General features: G+C 44.6%; 1 protein-coding gene across 2 annotated transcripts in view; it reads left to right on the top strand.

Moving 5' to 3' along the window:
• macf1a (microtubule actin crosslinking factor 1a) overlaps positions 1-19,491 on the top strand; it is a 228,581-nt gene that overhangs the window by 84,191 nt on the left and 124,899 nt on the right. For both annotated transcript variants that reach the window (XM_069681889.1, XM_069681891.1), the window contains exons 2-6: positions 7,544-7,605; positions 14,052-14,141; positions 14,754-14,855; positions 16,935-17,012; positions 18,579-18,671. In XM_069681889.1, coding sequence (XP_069537990.1) covers positions 7,544-7,605; positions 14,052-14,141; positions 14,754-14,855; positions 16,935-17,012; positions 18,579-18,671 — 425 coding nt within the window. The remainder of the gene's footprint in view (positions 1-7,543; positions 7,606-14,051; positions 14,142-14,753; positions 14,856-16,934; positions 17,013-18,578; positions 18,672-19,491) is intronic.

The following is a 19,491-nucleotide window of genomic DNA, read 5'->3' as shown; positions in this document are numbered from 1 at the left end:
GCTGCATCTCATCTGCATGAGTCAGTGCAGCCGAGTCTTCCATATTTGGCTCTTTTTCGAGAGAGTCTGTGATATTTCATGGATTATTTAATCACAAAGTTATATCCGTGTAATTCAACTTGCAGACTGCTGTCCGTGTGTGTGTTTTTGGCCGCCTGCGTGGCGTGCAATGTTGTGTTCGACTGCATGCTCAACGGGGAACAAGGAGCTGCTGTGCTGCTGTAAGCTGCTCAGTCTCATTATGAGTCTAATTATTCATCACTAACAGTAAACACTGATGTAGCACCACGTGTCTGCAGCATTAAACACATTCCATCGGCTTTTGTAGTTCAGCCTTACAGCTAATGCTCAGTGAAGTCCCATACAAATATTTATTATATAAAAAGCCTTTTGTGTCTGAACTGTTTTCACCGGATGTTTGGGCCTTTTCTAAAAAGCTTTGGGTACCGTACTTTGTCCGAGTGAAAACTGAGCAGGACTGGAGGTTTGTCCTGACTGGTGGATGAGAAATCTTGTTAGCGAGACGCGTCTTATTTTGTCTGACCGCAACGAGTGGCTCGCATCCACCAGGGGAGAAATATGTTGCATGATGTAACTGGGCGGATCAATGAGGGTGATCAATTTTTAGAGGGCAGTCGATGCGATAAAATGCACAAGAGGTAAAGAGCCCCAAAGAAAATACAACAGCTTATTAGAGAGTGAAGCAAGGAGACGGGGTGGAGACGGGATTTATTTTTAAGGGAGAAAAATAAGAAACAAAAATTATTGAAATTGAATTACTTTTTTTCTGATACTTGGCCCCGAATAATTTCTCTGCACCGACTCGAGGCCTGATGACCCAATTACTCCTAAAACCACTTCTTCTGTTTAACTCTCTCACCATCTCTCAAGCACCAAACCTCTGCAGGAAGCAGCATTTAGCTAAATGTTGCTAATATTATTATAGCATTATATTGTGTGCGAATACTCAATAGGAGCCGTACATGTTGTCTAGTTTCTGTGTATGGTCAGATGAGGGTGCTGTGCTCATTAAGCTTCACTTACAGACTTATGAAGCTGCACCGCTGTGGCTGCCTGTCCAGCTGCCTGTTTCTGAGACAGTCTGTGTATGTTCCTAATTTTTTAATTGAAACTCTTTGACTTCTTTAATGTAAGGTAGATTTAGATAGACCTTCATACAGTTGATTAGAAAGAGTTTGTGTGTGTGTGTGTGTGTGTGTGTGTGTCATGAGTCATTACTATTATGACTAAAAGGTTTCAGGTTCTTGTCCATCTGAGTGAATCCAGACTTCAATCAACCGTCTAACTTAACTTTCATGTTTACTGGCTTGTTTGATCTCGTAACTATGTTCTAGATGAGCTGCTGAAGTGTGACAGAAGCAGTGTGTGTGTGTGTGTGTGTGTGTGTGTGTGTGTGTGTGTGTGTGTGTGTGTGTGTGTGTGTGTGTGTGTGTGTGTGTGTGTGTGTGTGTGTGTGTGTGTGTGTGGTCGGTCACATTGCGTTATGCTGTGGTCCCTACCTTATGTTCCTCATCACAGGAAACTGAGCCTGTCAGAGTGGTAGGCCAAGCGTAGTAGGGCGTGTGTGGCTGTGCAGAGTAGTGTATGCGGTTTGACAGTTTACGGTGGTTTACACTTTCTTCAATATTGCTAAACTTTCTACTCCTAACCGAGCCCACTGTGTTGAACAGTTATCCTTAATTCAACCCTGTAGGGTAAGATTTGTTCTCTGTGTTTAACCCATTGTAAGAATGAGGAGCAGTGGGGCAGCCGCTGTGCAGCACCTAGTGACCAACTCCGGTGTAAAGCTAGAGCCCTGATCAACATCCCTGACAGGAGGGATTAACCTGAAAGGTTTTTGGTGGCGGGAAAAAACCGGAGCACCTGTAGGGAACTGTTACGGCCGCATTAACTTCGGCTCGCACTTTGTGTAGAATATAAAAAAGAACATGCGTGCAAAACAAATGTTTGTTAACAAAACGATATCAGAATGCAAACAACTGAAGGAGACTGGAGTCTGTTAAGGATGAAAAGAAAAAGAAAAAGGAAGCCTGGGCCAACTAGCAATGGGCCGTCAGACCCAGAACAACCTTACCGAACTAATAAACAAATAAATCCATAACTAATAACATAACGAAAAGCTACCTTTCCTCCAGCCTCCATGAAGGAGACACAAAATAAACAAAGTGTGCCAGAGCACAAACAGTCAGAAACAGAGTCAGGTGGACAGAGAGCGAGAGACCTCCTCCTCCTCCTGAAGTACACCACCAGCTGATCACCCGACCGGCTGCACCTGCAGCGAGGAGGAGAGAGCACGAGAGAGGCCGCGTCACAGAAACCTACGAAAAGGTTGGCCTGGCTCCACACAGAAAGGCTCGGCCCCAGCTGAAAAAACACAAACCAGAGCAATCCGCTGATTAAGATAATAACCGGCTTATGAAACAGTGCACCTTTTAAGATGCATGTTGTAATAAACTTGTGGATTAAAAAAACCCACAAACGACCAAACTGGGCAGAAACATTGAGATGATTCTGTGGCTGTTAGATGCTGTTTGATTTAGGATCACTGAGCAGGATAGATGATGTCTTTATTTACATGTGGGTCAGCAATAAAACCCTGCTGACCCCCAGTCACTTTAAATCATTAACATGGACTTTGGATTTAGCAGCGTGAGTTTTTGTGTGTTATATTTTTATGTTGTGAGTGTCACTGTGACGTGCAGACTGGTGGAGTTTATGTGAGATAGTTTGCTTTATTTAAGCGCTCAGGTGTCTCTCGTCTGCGGCCACAGGAGGGCAGATTGCATCTGATGTTACTCTGGTGACAGGGCTTGTGGCTAACTGGCCAACTGTGAAGCTGGTGAGTGTGTAATTTGGATACATTAGTTTCAAAGCAGGGAGAGAAAAAGTTTGGATATTTAAGATTAGTTACCCTTGTTAATAAATCCTCCTAAAACCGCCTAAATCTTGCGCAAAAACTTTGTCTCCCTCGGTCAGCTGATTTGCAGATTTGCTTGTTCACAAACATTTAGCATTCAATGTTCGCTGCTCTGAGAGAGAGAAAAAAAGCAGGATAAATAGCGGAAGGAAAAGCAGAATGAAATGGAAAAAAAGGAGGAGTGGAGGCTGCTGCCAGCCTTTGAGTGTCTGGAGGAGGATAAATGAACCATGGGAGCCAGCCTGGCTGAGAAACACACGGAGTAGAGAAAGGGAAGGGTGAAAGAAGGGAACATAGCATGATGGACTAACAGAGGGAGACCACTTGGAAGCATCCCTCCCACTTTAAATGTTGATTGAATTACAAGAGGAGAAAGCCGGAAGACGAGGCAACAGCGATGGAGAGAGAGAGAGAGATTAGCGGTGATAACGGGAGAGAAGGAGGGAGCGAGGGATAAGCACGCTGCGTGGTATTAGAGGCGTAAGCTCCGTCTGGTATTTTTAGTGTGGACGGTCCCTTAGAGACAGAAAGAGGAGAGAGTCATGTGAAGGCACGGAGGAGTGGGAGAATCTGATGGCAGGAGGGAGCAAAGAAGAAGAGGACCTAAAAGAAGGAGGGATGGAGATTACTGATTGACGTCGCTGGAGGAGGATACAGAGGAGGAGGAGGAGGAGCTTGTGTTACTCTGTCTGAGCTTGTTGTGACTGTAAGAGTGTGTGAGTCACTGTCTCGCCTGCACAGGTGTGTGTGTGTCTGTACTCTGTGTACTGTCACTACACCTGCTTTAAGAGTCAGGCCCTGCTGCTATATCAGCCGTATGACGTACGTCTCTACTTCCTGACTCCTGGCCAGGTCACATGACCCACTGAGGGATGCTGTTGGACTGGAGGCCGCAGCAGAGCGTGTGCAGACTCATTGCTCCCACACTGCTGATTCTTGACTCTGCTCTGCTGTGTGTGGGTTTGTTTTCTAAACGTGACAGAGCAGAATTTATTCTGAACTGCGTCCGCGTTGCCTGAGATGACTGAGCTATTTTAAGAAGCAGCGCTGAAGAAGAAAGAAGGAATAAGAGGATGGTTTCATAAAGATGCGAGTCCAGGCTGTGAGCTGTGAGAGGAAGCAGATCTGGAGAGTGAATTGTTAGTGGATGTTCAGAAAGGCTGCCAGAGGCCTCTTGTTCTCTGCTTTTTGTGCACAAATCTGGACCAAGGCCAGAAACATAACCAAGGCCTCTTCTTCGTTATATTAAACCTCATCATCTCTGTTTTACACACACACAACACACCCGCTTCAATGAGCTGAACGACTGCTCGCTCTGGTTTTAATATTAAATTAAAAGACGTCACAAGGCCTCTCCTGAGACCAAAGTCCGTCTCAGCTCCAGCCTCTCCCACACCTTTCTTCCAAAAGCTGCACGGCTCACTGTGACGGGAGCAGGAAACACTCACAGCTGTTGATTATTCTACAAAAGGAAAGGAAACTTTCCTGAGAAATTAGGAAACGGAGCCGTCAGGGAGCTGCTGCATCTGGCATCCATCAGCTTCAACAAGAAGAGTGCATGTTTGCATAGTTTTGCAGAACAAGCCGTGCTTGTGTATTTTTGAGCTCCTTTTTGTTTCTCCGGCTTGAGTGGATTACATCATCTCAAATGGACTCGTCTTGGAAATAACATCTTTCAGAGTTGGCTTTTAAGACCCTTTCTGCAGGATAAAAAAACACTGCCTCCGTCAGTATACTTGCTTCAGTTCTGCTCTGTGACAACAACAGAAAAAAGCATATATAAGTTGAATTACGCAACATCTACAGTCCTTAACAGGCATGCATTGACTTCAAGAGAAATAGTCCCTTTGGATCGTACATGTCAGCAAAGAGAGCTGCTTACCTAAGCTGAGAGAAAACGCAGGAAAGACAAACATAGCGAGCACCCCTGCAGCTCTGCAGAGCCAGCGTCAGCTGCAGCCTGAGCACAGACCGTCTGTTGTGGCCTGGAAACAGAGGGCGAACGAGCAAGAGAACAAGTGAGAGGTGGAGAGAGAGAGAGCGAGAGAGAGTGCCACTGCCTGGTGAGGAAGTAGAAGTGAGTCGAGTGAGTAAACAGGGAGGGAGGGAGGGAGGGAGGGAGGCCGTCCTTTTCGAAGCGCAGGCGAGGAGCTGACTTTCAAACACACGTGTGAGAGCAACTGCTGCCGGGAAGAGGGAGCGAGGGACGGAGGGAGAAGGCCTGCAGAGAGAGGAGGACATGGCAGCTGCTTCAGGAGAGCAGGAGAGAGAGGGCGGCTGAACCACAGGGACATTTAAACCAGGAGGAGAGACTCGTGTGGAGAAAGTGGTGGCACCTTCCCGTGCTCTCCTGGTGGCTCAGCCGGTTGGCTTTCACTTTTGGATACGTGGCGGCAGCTTGTGGACGTTTTGCTGCTATAATTATCTGACTTGTATCTGGATTATGTACTGTTGGCATCCATGAGGCTCTGATTAGCAGAGGAGGGAGCTGTGGACAATGTGGCCCGACTACAGGAATGAATGTCATCTCAACGCTCACCTGTACTCGCTCATGTGCTGTGCAGGTCAGTGTGTCCCTGTGTGTGTGTGTGCGTGCGCACAGTGTAGCAGCACAGTGTTGGCAGTTGTTGTTTACATGCTGTCAGCTCGCTCAGCGGCTCCTGTCAGCACGTGTTTCACTGGGTGTTTGAACAGTTCCTATTTGTGCACACACCAATGACAACAGTAAGTCTGAATGTGGTCTCTATAGATCATTGTGTGTGTCAGGGCAAAGGGTGAGACATCAGTGTGTGTGTGTGAGTGTGAGTGTAAGGGGGTGTGTGCATCCTAACAAAGCCCTCCTCTGTGGATGAATGAGAGTCTCTCGGTGCTGTCACTCGCATACCTCGATTCTTCTCATGTCAGTTTTACGTGTATAAATCCAGTACTGTATTTATCACCCTGATTACCACACCTACATGAGCCTAATAGGTCTTTACAGGTGTGTGTTTAGCCGGTGTGTGTGTGTGTGTGTGTGTGACCTACTAACATGTAAAAGCCTGAGTGTTTCTCTGGGCTAACTAGCTCGGCTTCCCCAGCAGGTTTGGGGAGCGAGGGCGTGTTGCAGAGGCTGAAGCTATTTTGCAAGAGCATGTTGAAATATGTGTTATGTGCCGGCAGGCTAGCCCTCTTTGTAAACTCGTCAATGCATCACCCTGAGTGCATGTGTGTGTGTGAACAGTGTGTGTGTGTTTCGAAGGGTTGAGATTGACCCAGAGTTTTATCCAGCTGAGATATTTGACCTTCTAAATCAAATCAAATTTCCACTTGGGGAATCCTTTCTACTATCGGAGCTCAACGGTTGAAGGTGTCGGAGCTGTTAAGAGGCTCAGTGGATGTGTGTGCATGTGTGTGTGTTTATATAGGTGTGTGTGAGAAAGAGAGACATAAAGATAACAAGAGCTTTGAAGGAGGAAGTGATACCGTCTATCTCCTCTCATGGCTGATCCCCATGGTAGCTGATAAACAGCTGTGAGGAGGGGAAGTACCTGCAGCCGGCCGTCTTCTGATTGGCTGTCTGACTTGGAGGGAAATTCTCTCCTGTCACTGAGCTGTTGCATGTGTTCTTAGACTTGCATTCATTGCATTTTTACACCCTTTTTTGCCCTAAGCAGTTGTAAGAACATGCACCGTCGCTTTACAGGATGTTTTAGTATCTGTTAGCAGGAAGTCAGATATTTAGCTGAATGGCGGGAAGGGAAAAGGAGAGAGGGTCTGTGTTTTCTCCCAGACAGATTGATAGGATCAGAGAGCGGCTGGATAGGAAGACAGGCTCCGTTAGCATGGAGGACGAGGAGGTGGTGTTGGGTTGAGATAACACAGTTGTGGCTCAGCATCAGGCTCTATTCCTGGCCTGGCTGCCTCACTCCTCTGGGATGTGGAGGACGCAGTGCTGGAGCTCCGCCTGTCTGCAGATCACACTTCAGGGAGAGACAGAGGTTAGAGCTTTGGAGAGTTAACCGAACCGGAGAAGGAGGGATCGGACAGTCATAAACATGCAGGAAGATCTTTTCAAGTCAAGTGACAAGTGAAAAACAAGAAAACCAACATTTTGAGCTTCATTGCCGAACCCTCAGTCCACTCAGGACGATGTCATCTCAGTAAAACATGACAAAGACGGCTGTTAGCTGTCCGGGTTCTTATCAACACGACCCTGAGCTGTTCTCCATGAACTCAAGGAAACTTCAGAGTCATTTCTCTTTACATCAGCTCTGATGTTGCTTTACATTTTCTGTTAAGTAAGATAAGAAATGTGGAGTAACTGAGTCATCTTAGAGGTGTTGCTGAGCATTATCTTGTTTGAGTTTTAGAGTCTTTTATTGAAGTTTATGGACATAAATTATGGCTGGTAATAGTAAGTCTGTGCGTGCGTGTCTGTGTGTAAGAAAAGCTCCTTTTAATTATTCACAAATCAATATCAATCATCAATAACTCTCCTTTCCATCGGGGCTGTTAATCCCGGTGTATATGTGCATCGCTTCATCCTCCTCCTATGTGACTCAGAGGTTTTTTGCAGAAAGCATTATGTAATTAACCGCCCCCCTCCTCTCTCTGTGTTTCTTTCAGATGAGCGGGACAGAGTGCAGAAGAAAACCTTCACAAAATGGGTCAACAAGCATCTCATCAAGGTATGTGTCACTGAGCTCAGCTGCTTCGCAATGTCCTTTTTTATATGTGGAAATGCTTGTTGGGTTTTTTTAGAGATTAATTTTCCTGGCTGTTTCAGACTGTTTGCTTCATCAGAGCGTCGAGTTTGTTTCTTTTTCTTTGGATTTTCACTTCTTGTTGAAGTTGTATCTGTAGTCATCCATCTTTTCTTTGTTTGTTCAGCCATAGTAGATTACTGTTTACTCGCAACACTTGCAGAGACCGGAAAAGCAGCCGCTTAGCTCCGACTACCCTCTCTGGCAGACCAACCACTGCTGGCTGATGGAAAACGCGTCACTAACTGGGCGCCGCTTGTGATTTTGTCCTCCAAAGTCACAGCAGACAGCCAGTCTGTAACACTGCAAATGTGAAGGCTTTCATCAGTGGGCCATAGGCTCAATCACCTTTTTGTTACCTCATTTGGCGACAGATAGAGACTTTACAGACATCCATGTGTCAAGGGGCTCAAGCATGAAATAAAACTGACCCTTGATACCGTCTCTATAACAGCAATAAAGTGCAAACTCTCAGGTTGTAAAGGAGCTGGTCCTCGTGTATCACACGAGAATGTCTCACTGTGAATGTGTAACCAGATCATAATAATAGCTTCATAAAAAGACACTCTGGATCTCCTGTTAACCTGGTTATGAGTTATTACTCTTTTATTTCCCTACTGCTGCTAAATAATAAGGCAACAAACTGAGCCCCCCAAAAAATAATAATAACTTTGAGAAGATTACATTTTCTGCAACCCTCCATCTCCATCTGCCTCAGCTGTTTCTACAGGTAACGTTTAGCATCATTTTCAGCAGCACATTAGCTTCAATTGTGATATAAACCCCCGTCTGAATACCTCTCCTGCTTTCTGCTATAAATATGTAAACTCTGAGCTGTGACAGCGTCGCTTCATCAGTCACGTGTGTTAATGCGTGGTCGTCTGAGCAGCAGACTGTTGAATCTGTCAGGATCACTCTGCCTGTTAGCGCCTCTGAAGTTACAGCTATGTGTTAACTCTTTAGTCGTGTTTAGCAGTGAAAGCAAAGACATAAATGAAAGCCTTAAATTAAGTTTAGAGAAATGTTTACTCAAATGGAGACATTCAATTACTGATCTGCAGACTGTCTTTTGTGTGGCTGTGATCCTGACATGATTGATCAGCTCTAAATGTCTCAGATTCTCAGTGATGGAGATCAGGCCTGCACTCTAATCAAAACATTGTTTAAAATGCTGCAAGCTGACTCACTTGAAGAGACAGATTGTTTTTCCTGCAGGTGATGAATGAGAGGAGATATATTAGTTTATTATTCTGCTATAACCTTTAGCTGTTTGCAGACAGTGTCTCCTTTGTACGACACAGACAGCTGCCTTCGCTGCTTACATGTATGCATGCTGTCACATCTGCACACACACCATGTCCATCACGTCCATAAAGTACAGCATGTATACCATGTGTCGCACACACGGGCAGTTTGGACTGTCAATGGAGAGAATTTCTGTCACATGACCCGGGAACGAAGCGTCCGTCTGACCCCATAACTCTGGAGCGCCTGTCGTCACAGCTCCCCGCCTGTAGATGTAACTCTATATCAGCTGGCAGTGCCGACACAGCCACTGAGTGTGAATGTAGGTCAGAGATGGAGACTGAGGGCAGCAGCAGGAGACAAGGGAGGATTTTACACTGCTGGGAACGTAACGCCCATTATTTATAATGGGATGTAATTTGTTTTACTGCTTTTTTTGTGCTTTTTGTTACAGAACACGAGAGTAGAGGTTGAATAAGCTTAAAAAATTGTATAGATTTTTGATTATAGCGTGAATTATCAAGGACTTTCCTGTAATGAAACATGGCAAATATACGCCTTTATTACACGGCTGTGTTAAATACTTGATTTGGATTGGTTAATCACGGCATTCCCAGGTCTGCTATTTCTGTATAACAGACCGTTGCTATGAAGAACAGACCGTTGCTAGGGATGCGGCTCTGGCGGAGAAGTGCGGTATATTTGACGCCATTCTGTTTACAGAGGAAAAAAAGAAAAGAGATGAAAACAGTGGAGAGAAAGTGATAGCCTAAAGGTTAAAAGATGCAACAACTGAAGGCTACGACAAAAGATTTACAAAACTGAAGACGCAGAGGGTGACAAGACTGCTCACTAGACATTATCCTGGCACCTGCCTAAGCAGACCTGGCACTGCCATGTTCCTTTTTGTCAAGCATGTCTTACCTAGAAACAGTAACTTAGGAAGGCTGAAACGAGTGTGAAAAATATGATAGTTAAATCAGAAAATGTAAAAATAACACGCATGAAAGAGAGATTTAAAAAAAGCCCGAGAAATTGTGAACGAAGGACGGCTCGCACTCCGTCTCCAGGCAACATCATGTCCATGAATGACTGCTGTTTTCTTACACTCCGTCTCTTTTCCAATTCTGCAACCATACACTCATTCATTCACGCAGAGGCTCATGCATGAACACAGAGACCATCCAGAGATGTGGAGTTGTATTTATGAAAGAGAGGAAGTGAAGGTGATGAGAGGACAGATGGAGGATGACATGGACGGCATATGAAAGAGGACAAACCGTTCTTGTGTAGGCGGATAAAAAAGTGTGATTTAAAAAAAAAAAGAAAAAAAAAAGCAATTGTGTCCAAACATTTCTGCTCTTGAACAGGGAGTGGGGTGAAATAGTTCAGTGTTCTACATCATCTATTGACTGTTAGCCAGGACTGTTGATTGTGCAAACCTCCACCCTATCAGCTGGGGCTCATAGACAAACACAGACAGAGAGAGCAGGACTAAAGAGGGGAGAGACCGATTGAGACACAAAGATGGAAAAGAGTCAAAGAGGGGGACGTTAATGAAAAGAAAAGAGTCAGACAGGTGACCTCTGCCCTCAGCTTCCTTAATAGTGACATCATCCCTCCTTGTTTCCTGTTTCCTCTGTGTGTGTCATGCATGGGATGTGTTTGGCTGCTCAGGTGTGCAGGCTATTTGCAGGTATGAGGTTGTGGGTGTGCGTGTGTGTACAGTGTAAACACAGTCTAATATAAACAGTGGCCTCAGACCTGCTGGCATGCAGTGACACACGAGTGTTGACACAGTGAGCGCAAATCCGGTAGTGCGGATTAAGAAGTCAGGAGGAGGCTAGAGATGAAGAACTGTTAGCCGCGCTGTAGCTAGGTGGGCTAACACGATCTTTAAACTCATGCAGAGAAGGAATCTTAAACCTCCAAACTGTCAAACTAAAAGACTAAACAACGCTGCAAATCCTCACAACTGAGCGTCTGTAACCGTCCAACAAATGACTCAGCTTATCAATATTCTTGCTGATTAATCTTCTTCCTTTACTGCCAGATGGTTTCAGCTAAACTTGATCTTGGAATATTACATAAATGAAGAACATTTTAGCTGTGAACATGAAGGCTAATTTTGACCTCAGAAGTGGGTACCCTCATCCTGCTGTCAGAGCTTGATGAAATGTTGCATTAATCCTTCATGACTCCGTGTAGTACCTGATACAGTATGTGGAGTTTACCAGATCATGCATATCACATTACATTAAGCAGCATGTCAATCATGTATCTTAATTGGGATAAAAATACATGCCATAATTCACTTTGCTCCAGTGTTCAAACCCTGTTTATCTAATATGTGAATCATTTTGAAGCTATTTGAGCTGATACAAGGTGTTACATTTATCCCCATGTTCAGTCCAACCCGAGTCGGAGTTCGGAGTGTCCTTGCAGTGCTGTCAGCGAGCCTGCGCTCCTTAACATTTGCTGCACATGACAGTCTGCTTCAGAGCCAAAGGCATCTGACAGCTGCCGTCGATACACATCAGAGGCAGCTGGCTGTGTGAGCAACATCCCCTCAGACACGATAAAACAACAACCCAAAGATACATCTGGGTTTGTTGTTGTTTTTGAGCACGTTTGTGAAGATGTCCCGAGGCGGGACTTCAGTGAGCATCGTACACTAATGTCTACTGTAGACTTGGTTTTTGACATGCTGTGTGTCATGCAGGGGGATTTCTAATGAACCATCTTTGTATGGCAAAGACAAAATGAACACAAAATATCGTAAAACATTAAAATCTTTTATCTTTTTTATACTTAATGCAGCTTCAAGCATCATCATTAATTAAAATAAGTGTGCTTATGTTAAAGAAGGAAGTTGTTCACTCTGATGTTGTTCTTACTTCTGCAAAAAGAGAAGTTATTACAGCAAAATCTCACAATCAGTGGTGTCTAATGGGTCCAATAAAAGTTTAGAAATCAGCAGAGTAACTTTAGCAGCATTTGACATCACAGAATGGGCTTCCTGTAAACTGTAAACACGTCATGAACAGAGAGGCATCCGATCATTCCTGGACTGACTTGGAACCGCGAGCCGGCTCTGACACATTCAGGCGCAATAAGACAAAAGCAGCATCATTTCCAGTCAGTGTTTAACACACCCCTTCTTCCTGCAGTCTAATTAACACTTGTTCCATCAGCTCCCCTATAAAACAGCTGATGTCAACCTCCCATTGAGGGAACGAGTCAGTAACAGGAGGGTGAGAGGGTGACACAGACGAGAGAGGAGGAGGGAAAGAGATGGGGAAAGAAAGAGGGTTGATTGAGGACAAGTGAGGCAATGTTGTTGCTTTACAGCTGCAGTTTGAAGACTATTTTCGAGGCCTCGTGTCCGTCTTTAAAAAGAATGAAACTTCTTAAAAGAGGTGAGAGTTTCATTTAAGTTAGCACTTTGTAATGCATGACTCTCCTGGAGGATGAAGACCTTTCCACCTTATTCTTTCAGACTCTCGTGGCTGTCTTGCCCTCTTCTGGTGAAATGTGGTATTACACGTTCTTGTCCTGAGGCCAGGACTGCAGCAAAACAGTGCAGGTGCAGAGTGAAACAGCCAGCAAGATCACTGTAATGCAGGTAGACCTGTGCCCTTGGCGGCCTGGGAGGATCTGAATATCTAAAAGCAGCAGTTTTGAAGCACTTTGGGGAGAAATGTTTGACCTCCCTCCATCCATGAAGAAATATAAGTCTGAAAGGCTTTATTTACAGAAGCAAAGCTGTGCCTTTGCTGTTGACTGAAGTGCTTTTCTGCAACTATTTTCCGTCTTTATAGTTCTTCTTCCAACAACTGATGATTTGGGAAGTAGTCTAGATAGATAGGAGAAGCACTAGCGACCCAGAAACATGCTCCTTTCAGTCGTATCTTATGCAGTTGCTCTCAACTCTCTTACATTACTTTAACATATTTTCTTTCTTTCTAAACATGCAATCTTTTATTCAACTCTCCGTTCGTGTGTTTATGCTGTCAGTTCAGTATCCTGAGGCATAAATCATTTACATTGCCTCAACTTTTTAGATAATGTTTGGGGCATTTTTTCCTTTACTTATAGGGAATATTGGGAGTAGAGAGTGGGCGGTGACATGCAGCAAAGGGCCAAGGACGGGAGTCTAACCTGCGGCTGCTGCGCCGAGGACTGTAGCCTCTGTATATAAGGGAGCCTGCTCTACCAACTGAGCTAAACCAGCGCCTCTTATCACCCCATCTTTATATGCAAGAGAGCATGTCTTGAAGAAAATAAGATCTTATCAGCAAAATATAACCACCGCTCGCAGTAAATCTTTATGATCATGAGATTGTTATAAGATTAGAAAGGTTTTAAAAACTGAACACCAGTATTGGCCCCAACAGAAACCGACACGATGCTTTATTTATTCTTTCACGCACTTTGATATAGTAGGTGGTGTTATGCACCTATTGGTTGAAATAATTTTACACGTAACAGAAGTTGAACTTAATTTGTCCTGTGATTGTTTACACTTTAAAAAGCGTTGTATTCTATGTCAGCATCTGTCCGTTCTGTGCTGTTATCATTTGCATTCGGCTGAATCGGGTTGGAATATATCAGCATATTAGAAATCTGCAAACTCCAAATGTTGCACACCCCTTTAATAAATATAAATAAATCATAAGCAAAGTTATCTCAAGACACTAGAGAGCAGGTCTAGACCGTCTAGACCGTAGCACTTAACATTTGGCACAAAGTAAAACTTGGCTCTTCCGTCACAGCTCGACTCATGCTTTATTCCCCCACTTAGCCACGAGCAGTCTCTGTCTGTCTGTCCCACTTTCCAACACAAGCACTGAAGCTGACCGGGCTGCTGAGTCACCCTGCCACCAGCATCAACCAACCCCCCACGGCGCTCATTGTGGAGGCGGTGTCATGGCAACAGAGACAAGAGGCCACAGCTGGTGCCTGGTCTCTGTTGGCCCTGTCAGCTGAGCGGCAATCAGCCTGGCAGATGTCAATAGTGTTGAGTCAACAGAGAGATGATTGGATGCTGGTATTAACTTTTTTTTTTCTCTCCTCTTTTTCCTCCCTTTCCTTCCCTCATTCCCTTTCCTGCCTCCTTTTCCCAGGTGAGGAAGCACATCACAGACCTTTACGAGGACCTGCGGGATGGACACAACCTGATTTCCTTGCTGGAGGTCCTCTCTGGAGTCACCCTGGTATGGAAACGCGCCTGCACAGACGCATGATTATTTTCTCGTTTATTACCTCACTGCGATTTCTTCCATCACGTACTCCTCCTCCGCTTCATCACGCTGCACCCCGTCACCCCCCGTTAAACACATCACACTCCTTAAAGTCGTTAAATCACTATTGGAGTTCACCTTTCCAGCTCGAGGGTGACGTTCTGCTCCAGGCAGACACACTTTTAATGACACTGTTAGTTCATCAGTGTGTCACATAAACAGACATGCAGTGGCTTGAATATTTTTAGCACGATGATGTAAGAGCTTTGGTCCTAATGCTCACAGACAGACAGACCACAACATGGCTCATGCTGGGTAAGTAGCAGACAGGTAGGCTAACAGGAGGAGACTGCTGACTCTGGTCTGCTGAGGTGCACACACAAACACACAGAGGACACTCTGCTCCTCTCTGACACCTTTAGAAACATTTGTTTGTGTTGTTTATGTTGCAGTTTCCGTACTCCTGTCCCTTTTCCATTTGACCCTGCTGTCTTTCATTTTGTCCTCTTTCTCATACAACAACTCCTCTCTCTCTTTTTCTTTCTTTCTCCCATAATCCCCCTCTTCTGTTCTCTGTTACAATAGCAACCGAAAAGCGGCCCTCCATTGAAAAGGGCATATGCCTCACGGGCCCCCCCTCTCATCTTGCTCGGAGGGGAGGATGAGGAGGAGGAAGGAGCTCAGGGAGTATGTCACAATCAAACCCTCTTCTCCCTGCCCCCCTCCACTGCCACCGCTCACTCTTTCACTTATGACCTTTGACCCTTCAGCATCACCCTCCGCCCCACAGGTGGAGCTGTGAGGCTGCATGAGAGTGCTGTGCCACTGATTTCTGACCAACAAACCGGGCTGCACATGGCACCATTCAATGCTGTGTCACTGAATGACACATGTTGGCCATCATTTCTGTTGGGTGACAGCATCATAACGTGTATTTTGATGGTTTTAAGTATGTGTTCCTCTGCAGACAGAAAGATTAATCAGCCTCCAAAAACATGGCTGCTAGTTTTCTGAAGATGTGAAGTTTTCACCCAACAATGCTCTACAAGTTCTTTGCATGGATTTTGCACAATTATATGTAGAAAGGGTTTAGTAATATATATGTAGAAAGTTTTGTTTGAGGTATTAAGGGGACTTTCCTCCACTTTTTATGTAAAGAACCATTAGTGTTAATCAATGACTGCATATATAGATAGACGACATGTCTCCATCTGCTCTCATTGTATGGAATTGAAGCCAAAATAGCCCTCCGTGACGGGTGCTGCCATCTTGCGATGGTGACGTCATTTAGAGCCAGAGAGGTAGAGCAGTCGTAGCCACTTCTGCTAACCAAAACACACATTTAACTTACCCAAAAAAACCCAGCAAGGATCCCACACGTCAGCGTATTTACCCGGCAGAACAGCTTCTTGTGTTGGTCTGAGGTTAACGTTCACAGATATGGAAACTTCACTGACTGTAGTGATTGTTTTAGTTACGTCTCCTCTCGCTGTTCCTCCTCCACTCTGCTAATCCAGAACAGATAGCTGCTGGAGCCGTATTTGTCAACAGAGCTGTCAATCATGAGGTCACACCCCCTTTTTACAGCATCAAATAACTAATTAAGAGTAAACTTGTCAAAAAAATGAACACTTGGACGTAAATCAGCATTATAAGAACTAACTATAATGACAGAAACCATGTTTGATTTTGATTTTATAGTTTGACTCATGTCCCATCTGTTAACATGGAGGAGGCGGGCTTTATGACCTATACTGCAGCCAGTCAGCAGGGGGCGATAGAGAGGCTTTGGCTTCACTTTTAGGGAGCTGTCATGTCGTCCATCTTTTTATACAGTCTATGATGTTGACAGTGAATGCAGTCGGTTCAAGCAATACATTTCCCAATGCCAGCTACACTAACGGCCTAAACAGAGTTGTCCTGCTTGCAGAGCCATGCTAGCAATGCCTACACTTACCCGGATACATTGTGTGCAAGCAGCTGCAGCCTGCCTCAACTACATTTACTTGGCGTGAATAAATATGGCTGCATATCAGAGTCAGCCAAAGATGTTTATTACATCCAGTATAATGGAGCAGAAAGTAATTGACAATCACAGGAGAAAAACATGAGATGGCACCTTTGAGTTGACTTAATATAACCAAATTAAAAGCTTATACTTAAAAACACAAAAACCACCCTCCCTCTCCTCTCCTCTCCTCTCCTCTCCTCTCCTCTCCTCTCCTCTCCTCTCCTCTCTTCTCTTCTCTTCTCTTCTCTTCTCTTCTCTTCTCTTCTCTCCCCTCTTGTCCTCTCCTCCATTATCTCAGTTTTGCTGAAGTGATAACTAATCCTGAGTGAACCTTCTCTTTACCAGCACATTGTGAACCCACTGTGTGTTCGTCATGTTTGTGCGTGTGTGTGGTTTTCTATCTGTCTTTCTCTTAAACAAAATCTTTCCTCGCTCTAAACTGAAAGTCTGTTTGTGAAAGGTTTGATGTTGAAGGAGAAAAAGTTTGCATCGTTCATTTTGAAGCAGCATGGTTTGGGTCCTGAGCTCTGGCATGTCTTTAACAGCTCCTGTTGAAGACAGCGCCCCCCTGAGGACCATTTCATGTCAATATACCTCTGCTGAGTTTTTCCTTTTTACTCACTGCAATGTGGATTGTATTCAGCTTTATTTGCTCTCACAGCTGCCTGCTGCGTTTGTGTCACTAAAAGATAACTGAGTTAAAATGCATTTGTTCACCGTCCTCATTATTTTCTTCTCCTTTCTTTTCGTTCCAGCCGAGAGAAAAGGGGCGAATGAGATTTCATCGACTACAGAATGTCCAAATAGCGCTGGACTTCCTCAAACAGAGACAGGTATGTGCTCAAACAAACACTACATGGATATTCATATGATAGACCTTAGTGTGCAGTATGGTGTGTACAGTGTAAACAACAGAGTAGTAAGAGGCAGTGTTAGGTCCCAGCTCGAGTGGGAAAGGACATGACATCAAACCAGATGTTAAAGGGTTAAACAGAGTTGTTTTATTCAACAAAGGAGGTTTTTTTTAGGCAAACTATAACGGAAAGGGCGGGAAAAAAGAAACTCTCTAAAACAACTGAGAGCTATGCTACCTGGAGTAAAACCTCACTGTCTAATCTATCCTAACTAAGTTGCAGAGACCAAAAATCCACTTAAAACAGCACCCCTAAACCTGTTGTGTCTAAACATAACAGTCAAGCTACGTGGTGCAAATCTGTATTTTAAGTACTTCACCTAAAAGCCCGAACCGAGTATAGTCTACAGCCTCTGTATCGCTCACAAGAGAGCAGGTTGTCGAACCTGCACGCACACAGGCAAAGGGTCAAAGAAGAATTCCTCTCCCTGCTGATCGGAGGACGTAGATTCGTCGGGAGATCCAACGCCGCACCAATGAGACGAGCAGCAGCCGACGGCCAGCCAATCATAGAGCCGCACTGGCACCTGTATTTGCATAAATGCGTTTACACACAGACACAGCGACTGCATACAACAAAGTATATGTCAGTGGTATTTGTATTAGTCCAGTCTTGAGTGAGCCCAGGATTAAGTTCATACTGCTGACGAGGCAGTATCCTTTTTCGTGTAGCCATACAGTCTTGCATCATTTGTGTAAAAGTTAAACTTCTCCAAACACGCCGTGCCTGAATCAACAACTTTTACATTAAAGCTTAAAGTTCCTGATTATTACTTATTTGGAAGTTTGCTAAAGCAAGTGACTGCACATATTTTTATCCTGGGACTCTGCAGCGTAGGTCTTTTGGTGCAGAGCTGCATGTTATGCTTTAAAGTTTCTCCTCCAATCCCACAAAACTGCACATTCCACTGATACTGTTTAATATTAAGAGACAGCCGTGACTCTCACTTCACTCTTAATCCAGTCGGCATCTGCAGTTCAGGGCTTCATTATACAGCACCTCCGGGCTTATCTGCCCCTCTCTCATGCTGCGTCTCTCATTGCTCCCTCTCGCCCTCTCCTGCTATAATAAATCTGTTTCTCACTTACGCTGCATCTCGTCCTTTACTGTCAAACTGCAGCTCCTTCTCTCACGCTCTGAGTCCTCGTCTTTCTTAAATTGCATCTGTCTCGTTCCCTGGAGTCAGCAGCGGTGGAAGACTAACCTTTTACCTCTGAATCCTCTCTGAGTCTCACTGCGGGTCTAATTATACACCGGGGTGGCTTGACTTAGAGCGGAGACACACGATTTAACAAGGTCTCAGAGAGCCTGTTACACGTAATGGGCCTGATAGCTGGAGCAGAGCTCATTTTTATTCCATAACATGCAGAAACTAAGACGAGTTATGTGTCGGCTTCCTATTGGTCCAAAGTAGTGTATTTTTTCAGCAGATCTTCTCATTTTGACTTGTTTTACGAAACCAAACTTCTGTTCTCCCGTTTTCAGGTCAAACTTGTGAACATCAGGAACGACGACATCACCGATGGAAACCCCAAACTGACGCTAGGTCTCATCTGGACCATCATCCTTCACTTCCAGGTCTGTTTCCTGTGTTTCACTCAATTAACGGTTATTTCAGTTCAATCAGCTTCTTGAAATCTTCACTGGAGAAGCTTAATGGTTGGCTAAAGATTCTTATAGCCAACTGATAATGGAATAATGCTTCTAATTGATTATGTAATAATTGAGTTTCGGCCCACATCATTACTGCTGTGATTCAATCTGGATTTAAATGAAAGCAAATTGCTCCAAAAGTGGACTTTAGTTCTGTGCTGTCCAGCTGCCGGGATTTCACTTTTTATCAGTGCCAGGATGAGATTAGCTCAGTGTGTGTGTGTGTGTGTGTGTGTGTGTGTGTGTGTGCTGGCAAACCAGTGTCAACTTATGCAACAGAAGGGCTGTGTGCATGTTCATGCTCTGTTGAAGACGTGATCTTTGTCTTAAGTGTGTCCTGCTAATATTATGGTTCATTTCACCGTCATATTTAGAGCTGAATAGAAAAACTCAAGAGTGTACAGTGTGACTCTCAGGAAGTGGTTGTCAGCTGGTCTCGCCTCAGGACCCACCACCACCCCATTAATGACAAATCGCCACCCACATTTCTGAAATGTATTGAATGAAAAATTGTGCAGTTTGGACCTGAGACGGAACGAACCATCACAATATGTCAGCATCACAAAACACACAACAGTACAATGGTCTACCGAAATGACCAGCAGGTAGCAGTGCAAGGAAAATATTCCCTCTACAATTAATTCTGTTGGCAGCCTTTTTTCAACAGAAATAAACTAGAAAAGTGCAACATAAGTCCAACTACTGTCGGACTGTGTGAATAAACTACATTTCTACTGCACACAAG

This window comes from Semicossyphus pulcher, unplaced genomic scaffold (genome assembly GCF_022749685.1).
Source record: "Semicossyphus pulcher isolate SPU_LCO1_2020_fin unplaced genomic scaffold, fSemPul1.0.p SCAF_5, whole genome shotgun sequence".
Lineage (NCBI taxonomy): Eukaryota > Metazoa > Chordata > Actinopteri > Labriformes > Labridae > Semicossyphus > Semicossyphus pulcher.
The sequence above is the reverse complement of the archived record's forward strand: the minus strand, read 5'-3'. Positions and strand labels throughout refer to the sequence as shown.